Genomic DNA, 23944 nt, shown 5'->3' with positions numbered 1-23944 from the left:
CTGAGGGCTGCCGCTGGACCTGAGCTTTGAACACTGTCCTGTTTCACTAATCAGTGCACAACAGCTGAGCCTGAAAGCAGCTCTCCATCTAAATATGTAGGAGAAATATCTGTCAGAGGTCAGCCTGTTTTTCATACCCAGATGCCCTTTTACCTCCCTGATTCTGAAGCCATTGCATCACTCTAGGATGTCTTTATGTACCGTAAGTGGATCAACCAGTCCTGCTCCAAGGCAAGGATAGGAGGGCCGTGTCTGGGAGATTGCAGGCTGCTTCGGTTTGACTCCTGCACCTGGCAAACTGGTGAGAATGTATAATAGATATCTGTCTCCATTTAGCCCACACCCAGGGCTAAACAATTACATTTTCTCTCACCCAAAGTCCCTTCCCCAACTGAGGAAGGGAATTGGGAAAAGCAGGGAGACTCGTGGGTTAAAATTAAACCAATTTAATAAAATAAGGAAACCAATATAAATGAGAAAACAAAACACACAGAATTATACTTAGCTACAAAGTTGCAGCAAGTTGCTCCAGGATTAACGATCATTGGGAATAAGAAAGAACAAAGCCAGAATCAAAGAAAGAAAAAAAAAAAACCCACCTCTCCTAGGAAGCCCTCCCTTTTATAGTGAACCTGATGTTAATGATATAGAATACACCTGTGGGCCAGGTCCCAGAGCCATCCAGAGCCATCCAGAGTCCATCCTGGACTAACCAACTAATTCCCTTGCTGAGGAAGCCTGTGTATGAAAAAGATGAGTTCAGTACATCACTTCGCAGCAGAACACCGTTTGACCAGGTACACCTATTGCACCTTCCACGTCACTGAAACAGCTTTCTCATCACTTCCATCATTAATCTCGTACTGTTTTACAAAACAATGGCGCAAGGACACAGAGGGACTACTTGGCTCTGATCTCCCTTTGCAGAGACCTTGCTCTTTTTCCTGGCTTCACTGCTGGGTAGATACCTCAGCAGTTATATGTGACAGGTAAATAACTTTCATCATGTTAAATTTATGATAGTGGCTCCTGCTGCCAACTGTCACCAGAACAGAGACCATTCAGTTTAAAACATTAATGTAGCCAACAAGGCTCGAGTTGCTAATTGGTATTCTGGTTCAGTTCAGCATATGTGCACCACCATCCTGTCTTGCACTAGATAGTCAACCAAGGACAACCACTGAACCCCATGTTCTGCATGACCTCCTGCCAGGACTGAAGCTGCAGGTGAAGTTTCTGTGATTTCAAGCTTTTGCACCCAACTTGTCCCATCACGTTTCTCTGTGCCCTGCTTCATCTGCTAACAAGAGGAACAGAAATTTCCTTCTGTGCCTTTGCTTCTCCCCCTGCAAGTCCTGCTCGAGTCATTTGCCCATCGAAGCACAAATTAGTTGTTACCTGGAAGCATCACACACCACAAAATGTCTGCATGCAGTTTTGTCTGCACTCCAGAAATTTCCCAGCTCCATGGATGGTCCATCAATAGCTCAGGGGGGGCAGTGTGTCTGGCACTCCAGAAGGTTACACGGGGAAGGCTTGGACTCACTTTCCAATAACCTATAAATTGGAGGTCCCTTGTTCTCTCAGGCAGGGTGGGCTATAGAGAGAAGGAAGGTAGGAGAGGAACGTGAGATGGACAGAACACTCCCAGACACTTCAGCCCACCCACCTCACATTCCCCAGGGCTTCTGACCTCCCAGGAAACACTCCGTGAACAGTATTTCATGTGCAGATCTTCTCAGGGCAGGAAATTTAGCAAACACCTCCTGCAACAGATGCCAGGTACCTGCATACAGGGAAGGATCAAAGCAACCCCAAGGGTTATCACACTGACAGGCTTTTGGGCTGGGCGGGTCAGTAGCATGGAGAGCAGGAGCAAACAAGGACAGTGTTGTGGCACCTGTGCTTCTTGGGCCATCATTTACAGTTAGCTCGCAGCTCTTCATCTTCTTTCCATACAAAGCAGGCTAATGAGAGATGCACCAGGTATCACACATGGGTCAGCTCCGCTAGCATCTCCTCTCCTTTCTCTACAGGGTCTTCTGGGAGCAAGAGGAGGGGGCCTTCACCTCCAACTCCCCCACCCTGTGCTCCCCCGAAGGAGCTGAAGAACAGTGCCACCGTCCTGTCAGTCCCACGGTATCATGGTGCAGCCAACAGCAGTGCAACCCTGCGTGGGCCATGGAGTCGTGCTGTGCCTCCTCCTCCTCGTTTATGCCATGTGGCCCATCATTTAGTTTACATTTGTTGTGATCTCCTCAAACACAGATTCTGTACAGTAAATTTTCTTGCTACATTATTAGGGAAGATTTTAAAATAAATAAATACTTATTTCCATGCTTTGTGTGCATTGCCCAAACTGAGAAAATAATTTATGAAGAACCTTGTAGTAAGAAGGTTTCTCAACAATTTTGCTAAGATGATTTTGAGCCTTCAATAATGTCATTTTGAGAAACAAATTTAATTCTACTTCTAGGATCTTGATTTTAAAAACAGCAAGCTTTTTCATCTGTGGTAAATCAGACCGATCTATCATTTGGGTCTATTTGTAAAGCCTGGCAAAGAGGCTACATTTCACGCTATCTAGTTTCACATAAATGTCACTGGTGAATGGTCACCTTCTGAACGTGGACCCATTGATAAAACTAAGTGGTTTACGTAACAGGAAGAAGAAAGGAAAAAAAAAGCTCAAAAGTGAACTAGCTCCAACAGTTTTTTGGAAGCGAGTCAGTTACCCAGTGTTTGATAGAAACATAACATGCCCTGCAGATAGCTTTCAAGAAACCCAGATGGTTTTCTCTGGAGATCTTTACCGAAGCACAGCAATCCTTTTCCAGCATAGGCCACTCTTCAAAACGACAGAAGACAGTGTTTTGGGCCACTCCTGGCGAAGGGGGTGTGTTTACTTGGGAAAGGTGTTATGGAATATAATGCTGCTATATGCACACAGTGCCCATTGTTTTACGTCCCCTGCACAACAGGTGTGATCATGCTTTGGGCCTTGCCTTCACGACTCCCCGGTTCAAAGCATTTATTGCATTTATGTTCTTTTCCAGTCTCTGAAGGTAAAGAGGGCTGTGGGGACAGAGATATGGGCAACGAGCTTTTCCTTCCTGTGCTATGCAGAGTCCCAGGAGGACAGACCTATTCGGTGTGGGCGTGAGCAGGTGTGAGAGGGATGGATACATGTATCTGCTGTGCTGAGGAAACAAAGATTGTCACATCATCCCCAACACAAAAAATACAAAAATACACACACATATACAAATGTATACACACATATGTATTCAAAGCCATTTTTTCAACCATGTTTACACATCATTTTTTATAGGTATATCATAGAATCATAGAATGGTTTGGGCTGGAAGGGACCTTAAAGATCACCTAGTTCCAACCCCCCTGCCACGGGCAGGGACACCTTCCACTAGACCTGGTTGCTCAAAGCCCCATCCAACCTGGCCTTGAACACTGCCAAGGAGGGGGCATCCACAGCTTCTGGGCAACCTGTTCCAGTGTCTCACTACCCTCACACAAAAGAATTTCTTCCTAATATCTAATCTAAATCTACCCTCTTTCAGTTTAAAACCATTCCCCCTCATCCTATCACTACTTGCCCTTGTAAAAAGCCCCTCTCCTGCTTTCCTGTAGGCCCCCTTCAGGTACTAGAAGGCTGCTAGAAGGTCTCCCTGAACCCTTCTCTTCTCCAGGCTGAACAAGCCCAGCTTTCTCAGCCTCTCTTCACAGGAGAGGTGCTCCAGCCCTCTGATCATCTTCGTGGCCTCTGGACTCACTCCATCAGCTCCATGTCCTTCCTATGTTGGGGCCCCCAGAGCTGGACACAGTACTGCAGGTGGGATCTCACAAGAGCGGAGTAAAGGGGCAGAATCACCTGCCTCGACCTGCTGGCCACACTGCTTTTGATGCAGCCCAAGGCTGGCCTTCTGGGCTGCAAGCGTACATAAAGCATATATGCTTTATATATGTGATTATATGTGTTTAGGTGGGTAGATGTATGAACAGTAAAAACATACACACAGATGCATTTGAATGTAATTATGCCCTTACACATGACCATACAGTTTTTATATAGCTGCTTTATATACGCACTATATACACGTGCACTAAACTGACGGTATATAATTTTCTAGCCGTGTGAGCGATGACACACGCATACATACGTGTACGCGTGCGATACCCACCCACGCACCCGTGGGTCTTTCCCAGGGTGGCGGCCACGGACGCCCCAAGCCACCACCCGTGGCGAGGCGCGCCCGCCCCTCCCCGCTGTCACCGCCCCCGGCCCGCCTGGCCGGCAGGGCCGCGCCCGCGCTGCCCGCACTGCCGCAGCGCGGCGGGGAGCGGGACGGGACGGGACGGTGCGGCGCGGCCGGGCGGCGGCGCTGCGGGACGGGCCCCCCGCCGCCTGCCGCCCCGCCCCCGCCCCGCCGAGGCCCGCAGCGGCGGTGCCGCCAGGCGCGTAGGCCAGCGCGGTGTGCGCGGCGCGGCGGGGGCTGCGGCAGGGCTGCCCCGAGCGGCCCCTCTCCCCTCCGCCGGATCTGCGCGGCCCCGTCCGCGAGCGGCGCCGAACAAAGGGCCGGAGCGCGCTCCGCCGCTGCGGGGGAGCGCGGAGGCAGGGGCTGCCGCGGCCGGCCTCTCCCCCCGCCCTCCCCGAGGGGAGGCGCCCGGCGCGGCGCGGGGACCGGCCCGCCGGGGAGCTGCCGGGGATTGGCTCGGCCGGGTGCGAGCCGAAGGTGCTGGGGGAAGCCATCTGCAGCGCAGGCGATTTCGCCCGCTGTGCGGGGGGGGGAAGGGGGGGGCAAAGGGGGGGCTCTCCCTTGCGGGTGGTTTGAGGTTTTTTTTTTTCTTCCCCCCCCCTTTTTTTTAATTTCCTTTTCACGGGATCATGGCCACGGCAGCGGGGCCGTGATGTCCCCGGGAGCAGCCCCGCTGCTGCAATGCTGCCCGCAGCAGCCCTAGCGAGGGGAGGCGTTTGAGCGGCGGCCGGCGGCCGCACGTCCTCCCCGCGGCACCGCCGCCTTTTCTCTCCCCGTCGCCCGCGCCCCCTGCGCCCGCACCGGCGGCAGAGGGGCCTCGCCGCCCGCCCAGCGCCGTACCCGCTGCCCGCCGACAGCAAATCCGCCGAGCGGGGCTTTAAATTAATAGTAAAACCCTCCCGACCCATAAAGGCGAGAGGGGGAGCAGAGCCGCGCACAACATGGCCACTCTGCTGCGGAAAATCGGGCTGATCCGGCTGCACAACCGGGACACGGAGGACCCCAAGCACCACCACCACCACCGCAGCAGCAGCCAGCAGGGCTCCTCGCTCAGGGGCAGGGGCAACCAGAAGAACAGCAGCAACAAGCTGCAGCCGCAGGGCCCCCCCGGAGGCGGCGGCGGCGGCTGCAGCAGCAGCAGCAGCAGCGAGAGCAGCCCCGGGGGCCACAACAACAAGAAGGCGCCGGAGCTCGCCAAGCAGCCCCCGCAGCCGCGCTCGGGCGGCGGCAGGGAGAAGCCGCGGGAGGCGGCGAGGGAGCCCGGCGCCGGTAAGGAGGCGGCGCAGCGGCCCGGCCCCGGCCCCGGCCCCGGGTGCGGGTCGGGGCCGTCGCCGCTGGGGCCGCTGCCGTCGGGGTCGGGGCCGCTGGCGCCCGCGGGCCGGCAGCAGCACTGCACGCAGGTGCGGACCCGGCGGCTGATGAAGGAGCTGCAGGACATCGCGCGGCTCAGCGACCGCTTCATCTCGGTGGAGCTGGTGGACGAGAGCCTCTTCGACTGGAACGTGAAGCTGCACCAGGTGGACAAGGACTCGGTGCTGTGGCAGGACATGAAGGAGACCAACACGGAGTACATCCTGCTCAACCTCACCTTCCCCGACAACTTCCCCTTCTCGCCGCCCTTCATGAGGGTGCTCAGCCCCCGCCTGGAGAACGGCTACGTCCTCGACGGCGGAGCCATCTGCATGGAGCTGCTCACCCCCCGCGGCTGGTCCAGCGCCTACACCGTGGAGGCCGTCATGAGGCAGTTTGCGGCTAGCTTGGTCAAGGGACAGGTAAGGGGTCCGTGAGGCTCTTGCTCTGCGTGCACGTGGCAGGGAAGTGTGTGTCTGTGCGTGCGTTTGGATGGGAACCCCAAAGGGCAGCAGGTCAAACCCTGCCTGTGGCTGACCTTGGCCAGGCCTGGGTGACAGGTGTCCCCCGAGGACCTGGTGTCACTGGTGGGAAGGAGGCAGGGACACACATGTTTTGCTCTGGGGTCCCTTCTCAAACAGGTGCAGTGGAGGTATGGGGCAGCTTGGAGGGGCAAAGGAGCACCTACATCCATCGTGTCCTTCTGCATATCTTGTCCCTGTGCTTGGCTCTGCTGCTTGTGGCACCAAGATGTCATGCCCTTTGTCCCCGCGGGGCATCTCCCTCGCCCCAAAGCAAAAAGGGTTTTTCAGGTTTCAGTGGGATTTGGAATTCGAGTCCTCTGCCTCCTGCCCTTCACCAGCTAGTCGGCCATACTTGCTGGTCTCCTGCGTGAAGTGCTGCCGCTGGCGCAGGGCGGACGCTGGAGCTGCTGCCCCCCAGGTCTTTGTCTGGTGCTGTCCTGTATAGCATCCCTCGGGGGGAGAAGAGGCGACCCCGGCTTTGGGGCTTGGTGCACAGGGCAGAGGTGTGGTACGGGGTCACACCTGGAACTGCTGGCTGAGCTGCCAGCGAAGTTGTGCGAGGTTAAAATCTCCCTGTGTGAAAGGAGCAAGTGATTTCAGGTATGTGCTGCAGTTGCAGCAGCTACATGGTTCCTACCAGCTCTCCCCCGCAGAGGAGGTGCCCGGTTACCCCAGCAGAGGATCTTGTCTGAGCTGAATTAGTGTGTTTTATGCTTATTTTCTTTCTCTCCTGCAGAATATCCTTAGAAGTATTGCATAAGCCTTTTTTAATAAATGGTTAATATTGCTGGTGAAACTCATAGCAAGTCCTTCTTTATGGTTATTGTAGTGGGCAGTATACACATGGCTGTGACAGGGTGATTTTCCTGTTCACTTAATGAATACCCTTGAACCAGGGGACATGCACAGCTCCACGTCTGTCAGTAAATGATGCTAAGTAACTTCTCAAATTCATATCTTGGCGAAAGAGTAAATAATAACGTATTTTTCATTTGCTTAAAAATGAGGTTACTCCTGTTTGCCTCTATGGAACTGCTTGCATGAGCAGAAGTAAAGGCTTGGTTTCTCTTAAGACTGAAAATTAATTTTGATTATTTAACAGACTCTTTGTAAGTGGCTTTTCCTCCTTTTTCTCTGCTTGATTGGGGCCTAGTGCACGTTTTTAAATCAGAGAGTATTTTTCTCTGCACTTCATTTGAAGAGGTCAAGTTTCCTAGGTCACCTTGGGATATAAAAAACATGTACGAGAAGAAGAAAAAAGAGCCTTAATGTACATTGAGCCTGGGGTATGTTGAAGTTCTGTAGCTACTCTTAACCGTGTCTCACTATTTGTTAACCCATCTCTTTTTATACAGATCATAGTTCTCATTATTTTAAACAAGGATTTAGGACAATGCTAAATTATCTTTCTTTTTTAACAATTCAGCATCTTTCTGCATTATTGAATATTGAATGTAAAAGGGTTAGTTTAAGATTTTAGTGGGATTATAAAATGGTTCAGTGAAGAAAAGCAGTAAGTTGTTTTATTAGTAATAAATATTAAGCTATATAATCTGACAATCTAAACCACTTAAGAGATTTCCAGAAAGTAGTAGTAATTTCTGATAACAGAGGACGTTTATGTGTGCATCATTAATAAACACATTTAAAATACAAGAGTTTCAATAACATTCTTCCAGCAGTTTACGAAGTTACTTATAAAAGAAGAGGATGCATGTGGGATAAAAAAAAGGCAGAAATAAATTGCTGCCAGTAACTTAGTAGTTAAATAGGTGTAATGTGCATGTTTCAACGTCTTGGATCGTTTGTTCCAAGTGGAAAGGTTAATAGGTGATACTGACAATAAATTTAATTTCTGGGTTACAGAGGTGTAGCCTGTGATGGGTTGCCAGCATGTCATCGTCGCTGGGCTCAGTGTCATGGGAGCCACGTTTCTGTAATCGCACTCCCCTCATTATGTAATCCTGACTCCATTGCATAATAGGGCTCAAAACACAAGAGGCACTCCCCTATCCCCGTTTTATTTTTCATTGTACAGGTAATCTACTTTTGACCGTATTTTTTTAAAAATGAAAATAGAGCCGCCGACGCGTTGAGAGCCGAGGCACTGCATCTCCCAGAGCTGCAGGGCTGGTTTTGGGTAACTCTTGCCGTGCTGTGGGTAGTCTCTGTGCCTGCAAGGAGCCGTCCTGAACAAATAGCGATGGCTTACACCAGGTTAATTGTGTAATTTCTGTGAGCAGCCTGCACCCTGCAACCGCGTGAAATATTCAGCACGCTCGCTATTAATCAGAAAGGCTGGAAGGGCGAAGCCCCTTCTGCACCACCTCAAAACGACCCTGCATGAGCAAATGGCGGCAGCCATGAGGCCGAGCAGGAGACGGGGCACTGCTGGCGCCAGTGGGTCAATGGGACCTTCCAGAGAAATGTCACCAGTTCGCAGTGCCATGATTTAGCGTGAAATCTTGGTGAACACTGGAGCCTGTGACGCATCCGAAAGCGTGCCTCACTGTCGGCGCGGGCGCCGGTGTGAGTGGGCAGGATGGAACCTCCCGCCAGCCTGCCTGCCTCCTCTTGGCAGTTTGCGTGACAGAACTGAGGTGGCTGATTTCATTCAACGTTTCTCATCGGTCCCGTGCTAACTGTAACGCTGCTGTTCTCTGCCGGTTCTTCGGAGAGAAACGCAGCGCTCCTTGGCCTGCTGTTTTGTCAGAGCTAATAGTAACCTGTGAACGTATATGACCTCTTCTTTTTTGACAAAGTGATGAAAAAGCAGATGAAACTAACACTGAAAATACATTTTCGGGCAGTCAGGATTCTTCGCAAATTCAGATTTTTTTAATGGATTTCACAGACCTTTTAGCAGAGCAAAATTAAAATTGAGAGAAGTCATTCTGACATCTCACAGGTGAAACATTTCACTCAGGAGTTATGTCTGTAAGGAGACGTAAGTGTACACGACACAAACTAAGAGGTAGCACTTTTCCGTTGCTTTTCAGCATTGCCCTTGTATGTGAGGAAACCTGGGTCCGGGTTCCCACACCTGAGCGTGTCTCTCAGGGGCTGGATTTTAAAGCAGGGTGGCTGTTTCTCCACATTTCACCAAGCAGGAGCCATATGCCTCAGGTGACCTTGCTCGAGAGATGTCCTACCTTATGGGATGCATACCCTTGCTTCCTATCACGAATCTAGTACTGTGTTTTTAGATATTTTCTGTCTGGAAAAAAAAATGTTTAAAATGGAAGAGAGACAATGTCTATTTGAATGAAACAATTCAACAGTCCCAAACTACGCTTCCCCCTCCACCACCCCCCCAGTTTTCACTGAACAAAAAAATGTTAATTAACAAACAAGTTGGGGTTTGTTTGGTTGGTTGCTTCAGCTGTTCAGCTGAGAAAATCAATTATTCACACAGCTCTAGTCAGTATCTTGAGGGGAATTCTCAGTACATCAAAGGCCTGAGACTGTTTATCTGTCTGGGATCCAGAATCTTATTTCAAAAAACTTGATGTTGTCCTTAACTCAACTGTAGCCTTGGTTTTAAGGGGATGACTTTGTACTTGCTTCCTGCAGAGTCAGCTGCTGGCTGGCTCCCATCATCACGGGAGGAAGCCTGGCCCTGCCGAACCGGCGGAATGGCGGCTGTGAGCTGCTGCGGAGCTGGGGTGATGCTCACAAAATAATTTAAATACCAGTTGTTTGTTGTCCTGGAGGCAACCGTTCGACATGCCTGTCTAGGCAGAGCCTCCCACGTCTGTCTGTCTGTCCAGGCTGTGGAAGTGGCCTGCTGAGCGTTATTCCCTCTTAGCAGCACCCTTTAAAACGGTTTATTGATAATTTAAGAGAGAGATTTAAAAATGAGTGTGTTGCTCTCTGCTTCCTGATAGCAGTGCCATTGTCAGGATAATGTTAATAGCTGAAGGGAGGAACGGGGAACAGCGCAGGTCGTAGGAGAGTGATGGAACAGCGGGAGGTTTGACGTGGCTCTCCTCGAGTAACGTGCACGGCTGAGGCCAGCGCCATGTTTCAGGGAGGAGTCTTCTCTCTCGCTTGAAAACATGGTGAATGAAATGGTCCCAAATGAAAAGGAGCAGGCTTTGTCCAAAAGTGGAAGAGGATTTTGTGTCCTCTGATAGACATGTCTCACTAGAGAGTAATAGTTTGATGCTGGTTTGGTAGAAGTTTAAGAGACTACAAAGCTAGGTATGCCGATGTCCAAATAATGCATCGGGAATTATTTTTTTTTAAGGACGACTAACACAGCTGCACCTGATGCCTTGAGGACTTTGGGCTTAATCTTGCAGTAGTGTTGACCAGTAGCAGCCTTGTCCTCCTTTTTATGAGTCCCTTGCTCTCTCTGTGGAGGCTAGGGACAGGACTGCCAGCCAAAGGCAGCTCTCAGGTAACTGGCAACTCTGCAGATTATGTCATGGAAAAAGTTCTTCGTTTTGAGGAAAACATTCCCTTATTCTTCAGTGAACAGAAGGAGCATAAAAATTCTGTCAGAACATACTAAAATAATAGGAAAGGGGAAACCCTAGTTATAGAATCATAGAATGGTTTGGGTTGGAAGGGACCTTAAAGATCATCTAGTTCCAACCCTCCTGCGATGGGCAGGGACACCTTTCCTCTAGACCAGGTTGCTTGAAGCCCCGTCCAACCTGGCCTTGAACACTGCCAGGGAGGGGGCATCCACAACTACTCTGGGCAACCTGTTCCAGTGTGAGTACTCTTGCTGTGGTGGGCTTCTGTATAATGATTTAAATTGAAAACAAAATGTAATTTGTAATTAAGATTTCATTTTCTATAGGAAAATTTCCTAAATCAAATGTTGGTATATAATACTTTCATCTCTCTTATTGTAATATTAGAAATTCGTCAGTGGAATACCATTAGTTTGCTTCAAAAGGTACGTGCCTGGTATGACCATTGGACTGATTTATCTTTCCTTTTAAAAAGACAGGTATCCCATCTGACTTCTACCAGATTGAAACAGGAGAAATGGGCTTATTTTATGAAAAATAGATACAAAGGTAGCAGTTAATCATAGTCTAAATTACTCCCTCTTCATCCTTTCAAACAAAAGTATGAGTGAGCAGACAGCAGATGGGACTTGCATGGTGACCAGGAGGTCAGCAGACTCCAGGTCTTTCAAATATGTATAGCAGAAATTAATTGCAAATCCATGGGTTTCCATACTCCAGATGCTGGGTTTGAAAACTGTAGCCATTAATAAATCAGCTAATCTCAAAGGCTGCAGGAATGTATAGAGAACACAGTGGTCTCTGAATTAGTTGGAGCCATTGTATCATATTAGGGCCTTAAAAAATAAAACCGGCTTGCTTTTTGCTTTCGATTAGTTGCCTGGGCAAATGATGCCAGTTATCATCACGGGAAGAACTGTTGCTTTAGGTCCATGGTTGAAAAGCACATCGACTCATATACAAAGATTACAGAGGAGACAAAGAATGTATTACTGGGCTTGTTCGCCATGAAAAGGTATAAATACTGGGCCAAAGAGGTAACAATGAATATTGTTTAGCTACAGAGGAAAATCAGATATATTGGCCTTCTAAGATCTCTCTTTTATTGCAATTGAGAGACCCAGGATTTTCAAGCTGAAGTTTAAGTGGGAGCATATATATTTGCTATGTTGAGGTGCTGGGACTGATGAATGGGCTGGGAAAAGCATTGTTCATGTGTGCTCTGATATATTGCTGTTCTGACTATCTGCTATTATTATGCAAATATATTCTACTGAGAGGAATGAAGACACAAGGATTCCAACTCATTGAAGTAGGAAGCTGTTTTAATTCTTTTAAGAAGCAGGGGGAACATAATCTCCATTTTACTCCTTCAAAGCATAAAAAGGAAAATTTTAAAATACTTTCAACTATCATCCTTAGTGATAAAGTAGTCATCAAATAAGTTAAATCACTAAATTGAAACAAACTGCTTATTTTAAAACATGCTTTTATGGCAGGTAGAACTAATTCTTCCTAGCAATAGTTGGCTGATCTCCTAAATAAGAATTTAAAAGAATTGCCACTTTGGATCATAAGAAAATTGAATTTGCTCAGAAGAATAAGATTCTTCTTCCCTGAATTATAAGAGAAGTCCTCATTTTCTTCAGTGAAAATGTTCAGATAGAGAGAGCCGTGTAGCATTTGGGTGTTTTGTCAGATGCTTTGTTGAAGAATTATATTTTTTCAAATGGAGAGAGCCTAATCCCGAGTGGTGACATGGTGTCCTCCTGATGGACTAACCTAAATAACCCACTTTCTATTGTGAGAAGGATTTACTCTTCCTTGTACAGACTAGCCTTGAAAATATGTCTATTTCAGAGCATCTACACAATGCCCAGGGATTTCCATGCATGACCGGAGACTTCCAGGTCGAAGATTTGTAACTCCACAGTAAGTCTGATCCTTGTACCTGCGGGACGCTTATTGCCAGGTGTGATCCAAGGCACGTCCCTTGAGTGGGCATCTCCTCTCACGAAGTGGGATGTTGGTTAAGTAACATAATAGTAGCTGCGTTTCTTTTTCCCATCTAAGCTCCTTTGGGCTGATGAGAGTCAGGGAAGATCTCTTCTTTTCCTTGACGTATTCAGTCCTTCACATGCAATCTCCAGTTTACAAATTACCTTCTCCTGTAACTGTCAAAAAAGGTAACGCTGACATTAGGCGCGAAGGGAGATGGGAGGATGGAAAGATTGCCAGGTGCAATTACTCCGCGGCTAAACAGGGAGAACTTCAGGGGATGCGGTGATTATGCTGTCTGAATTGGCTCAAAATATATGTTAACTTTAATGTGCGTGGGATCCAGTTGTCTCTCTTGTAAATGGAATACCAGGTTTCTGTTGAATATCATCATATTTTTGAAAAGCGTGTGGCTTGGGGCTGGCCTGAGCCATACTCAGAGTCATTTCTAGAGGGTGCTGAGTGCTCTGCAGTGTTGGTCTGGAAACAGCGGTAATTGAGTAGATCCTGGAAGGTGCAGGACAAGGTGCACAGGAAGGACATGGTGCTGTTACCTAACCCATCTGGCAGTGAAGCCACTACTGTGCTGGGAACTGAAAGAACATAAGCTAGGGAGAAGCATAGGTGTGCTTTGATGAAAATGAATTTGTAGTCCCCATTGGTCTGCAGGAAACAGGTAAGTGGGCACCACACTTAAGACATTCAGGTGATTCCTCTTCTGAAAACAGCATCAAGGTGCCAGTCTGATTTGCCCCCCCGTTGCAGTTAAAAGTCAAACTGAGGCTAGTGGGTACATCAAGTGTGCCTGTCCTCAGCCATGTGTGGCAGATACATGCCTGCCTTGTGTACGTGCGGAGTCCTGTCCTTGGAACAGCTCCTTTTTGTCTGCTTCATGATTTTCTGCGTGGTGTTTAAAATCTGTGATCCTCATTGAGTTAATCCTTTTCTGTGCAGGCTCTCCAGAACCCGTGGACCTTCTGCAGTGACTCCCTGATAGAGTTACAAGTCAGTCACAACTCCCAAATATGCATTCAAAGATGAGTGAAAATAAACCCGAGGAAGGAAGATTAAGCCCTGTGTTATGAAATGGGGCCTGGAGCTCAGATGCTTCTCATAGCCAGGCTTTATAGCTGTGGAATGACTAGATATTTCTCCTAGGTTTGTGTTACAAATGCTAACAAACCCCAACTGCAAGTAAGAAGTATAGGGTTTATTTCTGTAATATGTGCCCATAAAAAAACCTAAAGCATCACAAAGCAGAAGAAATTGGTGTTACTAATTTTTCATTTTTTCTGTGAATTTCTATAAATGGCAAATTTTCTATAAATTTGACAAGATTATTTCTATTAAAATATATCTAGTATTGAATTCTTCTATAATTAGTGGCAGGGGGATATTTCACAGTTAAGAGCACTTAGTACTGAGAGAGGTGATCTGACTTCAGCTTTCCAGGTTTTGCCCCTGACTTCGGGTGTGCAGTCATGGACAAGTCATATAACTCGCTAATATTCCTCTTTCCACCTGTGAAGTACAGATAATCCTCTTTCCAAAGGTCATTTGAGGATACATACATAAAGCACTCAGGAGTGGGGGCTTTATGAATAGATGTCCATGTGCATCAGTGTGAAACATATCGTAGTGAAGAGATTGACACATTTGTATAAATAGCAGGGGAAAAGGCACATCAGCTTGTGACTCTCGTCTTACTGAATTTGGTCTTAACTCGATTAAATGTTCCCAGCGGTAGTCTGCTTTTTACTCCGTTTTTTTTTTTTTAGCATGGTGAAACTTTGGGAAACATGGAGATAGACATTGTTGTCTGGGCTGTAGCTCCTTTGGCTTTACAACCTGTCATAAAGGATGGTTTGCTTTGCTTTGGTTGAATTTACACCCATGGCTGTGTTTAACTTGGGTAACTTCAGGTTCCCAATGTGTAGGAAACTGTGAGCTGATGCAAAGAGGGGCTGTCATACTCCCAACCTTTTCAACTGGACTTGACCTCAGTAACTCTGCTGGTGCCTGGTTCCAGAAGACTGACAGAGAAAACAACCCCTTTGTCATGTAGACTAGCAGGTGCCCATTTGACAGCAGGGGACAGGGACCATCTCTTTTGACGGAAGCCCACCATGTTGTAAGACGGCACCTTTGGCCCTGGAGATGCTAGAGGCACCTTCCAATAATGTGGTCGTCTGCCAAAATTTTCTTGTTCTTTTGCCAACACAGAGTTTGTCCCACCCGTAAAATGCAGGAGGGGAGTTTCTTAACCCTCATCTGTACCGAAATCATGCTGCTGACTCTGCTGGCTTTAGGGAAAGGCGAGGAAGAGCAGCACAGTGCTCTGTAGCTGTCAAACAGGGATTGGGATTGTTAAGTGTTGGTATTGATAAAGAGCTACTTGCACCAGGCTGTGCACAGATGAGTAAGTTTAATAATTACTCATATGGAATTCAGATTTCTTTTTCCTAGACAAAGAACAATCACGCTCCCAGAAGGAGCAATTTATAGGATGCTTTAAAGCCAGAACTTGCTGAGTTTTCACTTCGTATGGATTATCCTTAAAAAGGAGACCAAAAAAGGCGTGGAAATACTGCTTCAGAAATTACACATTTGCAGGAAAACATCCCATTTTTAATTCACTTATGCTGCAACATTAACAGTATTTGTCTGCATAGTTTTCTATACTGCTTTGTTTTAGCTATAGCTAGTAATTATATATAGTGCAATATAAATTGTGTGCAGTTTTTGAGACATGATTGACTTAGCTTCATCAGTAAATAAAGGAAAAAAATTATAAACCGTGTAGTTGGGAGGAGAGACTGTGTATATTGCACTCTAACAGTGATGTTGTGACACATTGCAATCATTGCACTGAGAGCATGACAGTAGCTCACTGTAGCATTGCTGTGCTTTTGAATGCTTCTCTAAAGCCAGTGGAAATATTTTTCTCTGAAAACTCATTTAAATATTCTAGAATAAGACTGGTTCAGGCTTAAGCACTGTATTCCTCTGTTACTTATCAGAAAAGATTTGAGTATGTTTGCATAGTGTGTGGCTTTGAACAGTTGAGGCCCAGAGCCATTAGTTGCTGGCACATTAGTGGAACATGTTACGTACTGGAGATTCATAGTGTGCTCTAGCTCTTAGAAAATCCACAGTTTTTGCATCACCCATGGAGAAGCTGGGGACAACAGAGTTGGAAAATGAGCATATCCTTGTGTGTCTCCTTCCTGTCCTTGGAGGGATCACCACAGATACAGTGTGGCTCAGTGACTTCCTACAGTCTTCTGTGTACCTCTCTAAACCTTTCCTTGTTTTCCATCTCTTGACATTTACCTAGAAGTGGGTCACTAGAGCCTGCTGTAGAGATCTCTTAAGGGGTGAAGGGAGAAAATGAAGTTGTACCCTTACGCTGGCTTAAATGATGGGCCACGTTTAGCCCCATGTGCGGAAGGCAGGTATGATTTGCCCTTGGAAGACCAACCTTGAGTTATTTGCATATCCAGGATTAATAAAAGGAATGCAGGGCTGAGGAGTTTGCGCTAAGACCAGTGCTAACAACATGAAGGCTTCCCTGCTTCTGTTAGCTGTGTGCTGTTTGCAATGAATACAACTTTTTGTCAACCAGTCCAGGTTGGATGTGCCTGTAAGGGTTTGCGGTGGCATCTGAGAGAAGTGTCGTGCAGGGCCTTACGCTATTTCTAGAATAATCTCAGTCCTATAAGGGCTGACAACTGCATACAATAAATCTCTGAAAATTTGGGACCTAGTAACACAGGGACTTTCATCAGGAGAGGACTGGGCACAACCTTGAAGAATTCAGGACCTGGCTCCACAGTGGCACAGCTGACCTGTGTTGGCAGTTCAGCTCCAAGTATCTAAGTTGGACTTAGGGACCTATGGAGGTCTCTTCCAGCCAGCACTTTGGTGATTGGATGATACTGTGAAAGGCTGGCCACTGTTATGTAGTCCTGTCCTTCCAGGTAGTGCCAAAAGTGATACGACGTGGGAGCACACCTGATCCTGTGTGCTGTGCCAAAACTGTTGGGGTTTGGTCTGGGAGCTATTATAGTTGGTTTGATGAGAAAGATAAATCCCTTCATCGCTGCCAAAGAAATCCCCTTGAGGCCATCCTGATTCTGGAAATACCAGAAGAAATGTCAGGATGGTTTTTCATGACACACAGGCCAGATGTGGGCAGATACATGGTTGTAGTGGGATTACAGGGCTAAAGAGCTTCAGGCTTCATGTTTGGTATCTCTCTACAGGACTTAACTCTGTCTTCGGATCACTTCGTGACATCGTGGTGTGGGAAAAGAAAAGATACGGCACGTTGCAGATAATGATACTCACGGACTTTAAAGAGCTACTAGATGTTGAGTTGAATATTTTTGAGGATGCGCTTCAGTGTCATGTAGTGTTCTCAAGGGGAGGGCATGCTGCTGTGTTCGAAACTGTGGAAAAACATGGAGACTACTGCAGCATCACTGAGAAGTAGAGAAGCTCCCAGATTTGCCCACAGTGGTCTGTAAATGTGGGTACCAAATCACATGTGATATTGACCTCGGGTCTTTTGCTGAATGTGGTGGGAGGGAGCGGTCCCTAGGTATGGCCAGGGTCCTAAGGGGGCTATGTGCAGCAGACTGTGCTCCCGGAGGTCTTTCCCCTAGCAGTTACCAGGGTTACAGACTGGATCCTTGTCAGCTGTTTGTTCAAACTCGTTAGTTTGGGCAAAGAGTAGAACGAAGTGGCATGCGATTGCTCGCCGTGCCAGCAAACCAGGCGCAGTAGGAGCACAAGTGAGTGAGGAGGCTGAGCGCAGCACATGTCCCCCTGCGTTTCAGCATGGCTGTGGTAAAACAGTTTGGATGCTGTGGCATTACTTTCACCTTCAATATGTTTCTAGCTTGTTAAAATTATATCTGGATAAGTACATGAAGTCACAGCAGATGGCAAAATCTGAAAATGTTCTCTCCAACTCTTTGTTTTAATTAGGTTTTCAGTTATCCCTTTATGAAAAGCACTCTGTGAGTGTCTGGAAAGTATTGCAAGTATTTAATAAGCTCCTGGTGTGACTTCTGAGAGCTAAAGTCCGACATATAATGTCTTTATGAAAAGGCTTTCTGTGTTTTCTCTAGTTGTTTTTAATATTTTTGTGGAATGTTTTGATCTTGTTTGTTCTAGAGTATTCAGGTTGATATCTTTTTCTTGATTTGGTGCTGGATAGCAAAACATTGGCTGTGCACATGAGCTCTATTCCTTGTCACGGCAGCAGTAGACGTGCATGGTTTAGACATGGTCAAAATTGCAGTTGTGCACAACTGAAGCTATGGCCAGTGCTGGATTTGCATCCTGTATTTACCGTATTTATCATATTTACAGAATGCAGCAGCTCACAGTCTCCTGCACCAGAGTTAAAATAACTGCATGTTTAAGTAGCAATCTGAAAATAACTGTAGTCAGAGGCTGTTAATGGTGCCTGATAAAATGTTTGACACTTTCTTTTATACTGCGTGCAAAATGCCATTGGTTTGGTTAAACTTGGGAAGAAGAGTTTTGTGGGAATGGCAAAAAGCTGCAAAATCATTAAGACAGTAGATACCACTCAAGTATAGACTCGAAAGTATCTGAACTGTGTTGACTGGATTCCACTCCTCTTCTTTTTTACCTCAGGTTTACTTGAGGCACCAAAAAGGGAAACTTTCAGTCCACAAGGTTAAATTTTATACAAATTATAAACACCTGGCAGGATATTGGTTAATAAGAGGACAGTGCTAACCATGCCAACCCATAGTTTCTGTACATAGAAATACGTGGACCTACAGTGGAGGTAGAATTAGCTGATCTTTGATGATGCAGTTTACATACAACCTGCACATGCTACCAGACATGCTTTTTAGAAGTAGATTAATGATCCTTTACATTAATAACAACGAAGTGTGGGAATAAACTCATGGAACGATGCTCATTTCATCTGCTGTTGCTGCAGTAACATTTTAGATGATGTGATGCTATCACTGCGTTATTGCGACGACCGAAGAATTCTTACTTCCTCGTTTGAAAGCAGTTTGTAAGTAGCTGACACTGAACATGAGCGATAGCTGTTCTCAATGCAAAGATCCTATTTCTAGGTACAGATTAGTATTAAGACTTTGATAAAGCTGGGGAAGACATGGATCATACTATGCTAGGTGCTATGCACGCAATTCAGAAAGTCATCAAAGCCTTCAATGATAAAAAAATCACATGTATAAGACAAGAAATGGCAAATGGACCTAATCCAGAAATCAAGTAGTAGAGTAAGTTTATATTTACTTTCAAAAGTATTTCATTGGTGAGATTTTGAGGACAGCATTTCCTGTGCTGGTTTCATCTTCTGTTGCACTTTACTTTCTCTTTTCCTGTGTTTCTCTAAGTATGCTTCCAACAAAAGCTCAGATTAGGAAGAAAATACAAAACATGTTTTGTAACAACAAATACACTCCTGCAGGATATGTAAGATAATTAGTCAATGAGACTTTAAAAATATGTTACCCAGTTTTATTTAATTATTCCCTTTGTCACAACTAAAAAGGAGCATTTTTTTAAGAAAATTTATTAGCGGGGTTAAATTCATCCTTATTTGGGGAACATTAATTGCCAAATTAGTATGGGGATGGGGAAGGTGTCTTGCTGTTTAGCGTCTCAAGGGGTATTTAGAGAGGAAACACATTGCTAGTCTGTAAATGGCGACTAGGGAGAAAGGCCAGGAAAAGCACTGAAAGGTAAAATAGCTATTTTTGTGAAAACCAAATGGGTATAAATTGGCTGTGAATAAATGGAGGTGGGAATTAGAGGCTGTTCTTAATCTTTAGTTAAGGGAAGATCTGAAAGAGAAGTCAAACCGCACAGAAAAATGACATATTAAAACAGGAGTAGGAAACAGCTTTTTTTATCTCATGTGTCCATAGTTTTGTTACAATAGCAGCAGCGCTGAACACAAAAGTGTATCTGTGCAATATTGTGACAGCTTTCTAGAACGAAATGATTTGTTCACACTGCAGAGTAATCATACTCATTTTAGTCTGTAAAAATAACTTTGATACTTTGAGGACAGAGTTTATTTTCTTTTTCCCCCTTTTTTTTCCTCTTTCTTCCCTCCATACACCTGATTATTTTCTCAGTATTATTTGTTGCATGCAATTACGAATGACCATTTTTGGTTTAAATTCCAAATTGACAGTAAAATAATGGGAGGCAAAAGATGCAGCCTGATGCATCATTTTGAGCAAAAGAATGGAAAAAATAACAACATACTAACTTGGTTCTTAATAATTGTAACACTGTAATATGGTATCTGCTCATCAAATACCATTTATTCTAAAAAAGGCTTTCAGTGCAGTCTGTCAAACAGTTATTAAAATTATTAGACTTGTGACTTTAATAAACTATTTTGTGACAGATGCAGTAGGCATAAATACTTTAAAGCGTATTATTGCTGTAGAGTGGAATAAATCTGCAGCTATATTTCTTTCTTGTGTCTCTGCTAGTTGGTAATTGACATGGACCAATGTGAAAAATAAGGTAAGCTATTAATAACTCAGAAACCGTCTCTTGCCAAACAAGGTTTTGAAATTATATACTGCCGTGCATTTAGAGGTAATATTTAATTGCAAAGTAATAAAGATGCAGTATGTTTAAATGTGTATATTTTCATTTATTATCAAACTTGTCATGAAGGGGTGATAAACAAATTAGAATTTTTTATGTAGGTTAGAAGCAAGTTGGTTTTAAGGTGCTCCTGCCTTTAAGAAATGCCAGGGCTATCCGTTTCTCACGGGTCACATTAGAAGAAGAAGAATGGAGCGTGTTTCGTGGGATGGATGTAATTTTTAGCGATGCTCTGCATTGGCAGAGAGATGTGGGGGGTGAGATGCGGGTAGCCCTGAGACGTAGCATGCAGAAACGCTCCGCTTTTATGATGGTTCTCTGAGGTCATCGACTCCGCAATACTCGCGCCTTGGGCTATATTATGACTGTGGCATCAAAATTGGTTTGAAACTTCTTTCCATCTCCCCAGCCTGAGCTGGTCCCTCAGCACCGCTTGCAGCAGCCTGCCTCCTTCTCCACCCACAGCCACTGGCCCTGGGGGTACAGAGGGGGCTGGAGAGGGGCTGGGGAGCCCCTTCTTCTCCTGTAGCTGAAAAGGGCCATGAGGGAACTCACAAAACCCGCCTGTCCCCAGGAGCTGGTGGGAAGCAGCGCCGTGCCCAGGCACTGTTTCTGTGGTGTATTGGTGTGCTCCTCGCCGTCCCCGTCCGCTTAGGGCTCTACCCCTGACCGCACGGGGCGGGCATGAGGGTCTGTGTGCCACACGCTTTATGGTAGAGGTCCCTTCGTTTGTTTGCAGGGGTCCCCGCGCAGCAGCGAGGGAGGTGAGCCATGCGGCACGGCCGCAGCAGCAGCCGCTGGTTGCTGCATGCAGGGCAGTGAGCCAGCACAGGGGCTCGCTGGGAAGAAATAGCCCGGCAGATGTCTGCCTTTTTTTTTTTTTTTTTCCTTTCCTTTACTGCATATCATTTTTAGTCATCTCTAATGATGTATTTATCTGCCCCAGTTTGGGAACTGGTACCCATAAGTGAATGCCTCTTGGCCTGATGCATTGAAAAGTTAAGCTGTGGTTTCCAGCTGCATGTTCACGTGTTTAATGAAGGTTTTATTTTTTTGTTTGGCACAGGGCCCGTATCTGCAGAAAAGCTGGCAAATCAAAAAAGTCATTCAGTCGAAAGGAAGCTGAAGCAACATTTAAGAGTTTGGTGAAGACCCACGAAAAATATGGGTGGGTGACCCCGCCTGTCTCTGATGGCTGATGTTAGCAACCTGCACTTGACAAAAATGCTGAACAAAAGTACTGTGACATCTCCTCAGTGCTGTACACCACCCATCCTTTTCTACTTCGGCTTCAGTTACATACCATGAATGTCAGGGAGACATCTAAGTTATTTATGAACAGATGTGTTTACAGAGGGAGAGGAAAAAAAAAATGCTGTGTAGGATTATCTTTCAAGACTGGAGAATGGTCATCGTTGAAGTCACTTGAGCGGATGCTGAGATTGCGTCATTTGCCCTCATACAGCCCACATTGTCTTCAGCTTCTTTCCATGACAGCAGCACCAAACAGCAGTACTGGAAAGTCTATCCATTACTGCTCAGTTCATTTAAATGTAAATGAAACAGTTAATATTTAATAGGGAAGCAGTGCATTGCAGGTACATGTTTGCTGTGCTGTTTATCTTTGTCTCCTAGCAGGTCAACATAACTTGAAGATTTGTCTCTATGTGGAACTGTGGTCTGCTGTGACTAAATTTAGACCCCATTTGTGCTCTATATATGACCTTTAATTCATAAATGAAACCAGAATGAAAATGCTGAAAGGTCCTAGTGTTGAAAAATTATTAAGTGGAATCACCCAACCGATTACAATGTTCTATCTATGCTGATATTGTGATGTGCTGTTAAGAAATAAACCAGTGCAGTTAGCTGAAGGTTGGGTGGTTTTTTTAAACACATCCATGCCAGGGCTTGGAGTGGTTGGTGGTAGCAGAACCATTATTACCCAGCCGGTACCTTCTGCAGTAGCATGTGGCCTGTCAGTTCTTCAAAATGGCAGAACAGACGAATGGAAATGGATAAAGCAACCTTAGAAATTATCTGTTTGATTTTAAAATGATATGCTGGTACAGAGTAAAAATTTTCAAGGCAAATGGAACGTGGTTTGTAAGATGATTTGCATGACTGGAATTTTCTTTTTTATTTTCACTCAATAGACATTGTATGTACTTAGAGCCCAGTATCTGAGAAAACCCACTGATGTATATAAATGTCCTATTATTTAATCATTAAGATTTAAGTTTTCTGGTAAACAAATTGAAAAAAAACTTTCTAAGGGACTCCATAAAAGCTGAAGGTAATGTTTAGAATGGTATAAGAAAAGCATTAAAAAATGTGGATTTCGAATGGAAAACCGTATTGGACTCACGCTGAATAAAATCACCAGTATCGTTTCTGTTGCCTCAGGAATTCAATCATTTTGGCCAACTTCTGTATTCAAAGTAATAGGTTTTCTACTGTGAAATTCTAGGCGCCTTATAGATACATCTGTTGTTGGCGATATTTTAATTGAAAGCAGGACAGTATCGATTGTAAGTCTAATTTGGAGGGGGGAAAAGGTATGTGTTTGAAAACACTTTCCATTCTATGGCTAACACGAGACCAAAACGAAATGGTTGACCAGTTTCTGTTTGTATTACAGCAACAGTGGACACTGTACAGAGTTTTGCGGTTTGGAGTTTGATTTAAAACTACACACAGTGGAGAAGAACAAAAGAGTAATGAAGGACAAAGGAGTTCGAACACAAGCAAAGCAGCAGCACAGCAGATATTTGTGCAGAAACACTGCTCAGTTTATCTGTAGATGCTTTGCCAGTGTAGCTGTTTGTCAGCTAGAAAAATAATCAAAGCCTTCACCAAAATGGTTATGCAGGTCAGAGCCACTCAGTTTTGTGGACATGGCTGGTTTCTTACACTTCTCATCTCCACCAGCTGCCTCTTCTCTTTCTCCTCTGACCATTTGTGGTGCCCACCTGGTGTGCTTTATCTCAGTTATAAATGAAAATGCTTCATACCCACAAATCTGCACAGATCTTGCTGTGATTTATCTCACCCTGCTTTATACTTGGAGACGATGCTATAATCAATGTATATATACTTTTCTCCTCAAACTGTGTATCAGTTCTGTGCATCCAGCAGCAGAATGTGTCTCTTGAGTGAGGAATAACATTTCAAGTAATTTATTTACTCAGTTTTATAAACATTTTCTTACTATCCTTTATGAAAGAGGAAACTAGTATGTTTAGTTAGGCATTAAATAATTTGCAATCCCTAGTGGGACTCTCTGAGGACATACAGAGGGATCTAGCACTGCAAAGCACAAGGCTTATTATTTCCCTTTGGAAAAGCCCTTCCCTCATCAGCTCAGTAAAATTATGTTAAAAGCAGTGTGAAGGTGTGGTAAGTCTTGGGGGGGGGATTCTTTCTTTCTCTGCTGTTCTTTAACCTGCCTCTTTTTTCTGTCAGTTGGTTATTTTAAATCTTCCTGAGAACCATATCTTTAATATTTAATTAAAGGGTTAGCTAAAAGGAACGTAGTGGGTGGATTGCTACCACTTCCCTCAAACCTACTTATTATGTGTCTTCTTAAGTGTGCTTTAAATAGTTAGAGCAAACATCATTGCTAAAAATCACAGTTACTTTCTGGCTGTAGGAGGTTCTCTGTATC

General features: G+C 45.4%; 1 protein-coding gene across 1 annotated transcript; it reads left to right on the top strand.

The window, feature by feature from the left end:
* The first annotated feature begins 4801 nt into the window (after positions 1 to 4801).
* UBE2QL1 (ubiquitin conjugating enzyme E2 QL1) lies at positions 4802 to 22670 on the top strand. The gene is made up of 2 exons (XM_068396518.1): positions 4802 to 6057; positions 21344 to 22670. The coding sequence occupies exons 1-2, from the start codon at positions 5216 to 5218 to the stop codon at positions 21474 to 21476; spliced, it is 975 nt and encodes a 324-aa protein (XP_068252619.1). The 5' UTR covers positions 4802 to 5215; the 3' UTR covers positions 21477 to 22670.
* The last annotated feature ends 1274 nt before the right edge of the window (positions 22671 to 23944 follow it).

This window comes from Nyctibius grandis, chromosome 3 (assembly GCF_013368605.1).
Source record: "Nyctibius grandis isolate bNycGra1 chromosome 3, bNycGra1.pri, whole genome shotgun sequence".
In the NCBI taxonomy this organism is placed as follows: domain Eukaryota; kingdom Metazoa; phylum Chordata; class Aves; order Nyctibiiformes; family Nyctibiidae; genus Nyctibius; species Nyctibius grandis.
Note: the sequence above shows the minus strand (reverse complement) of the source record. Positions and strands in the feature narration are given on the sequence as shown.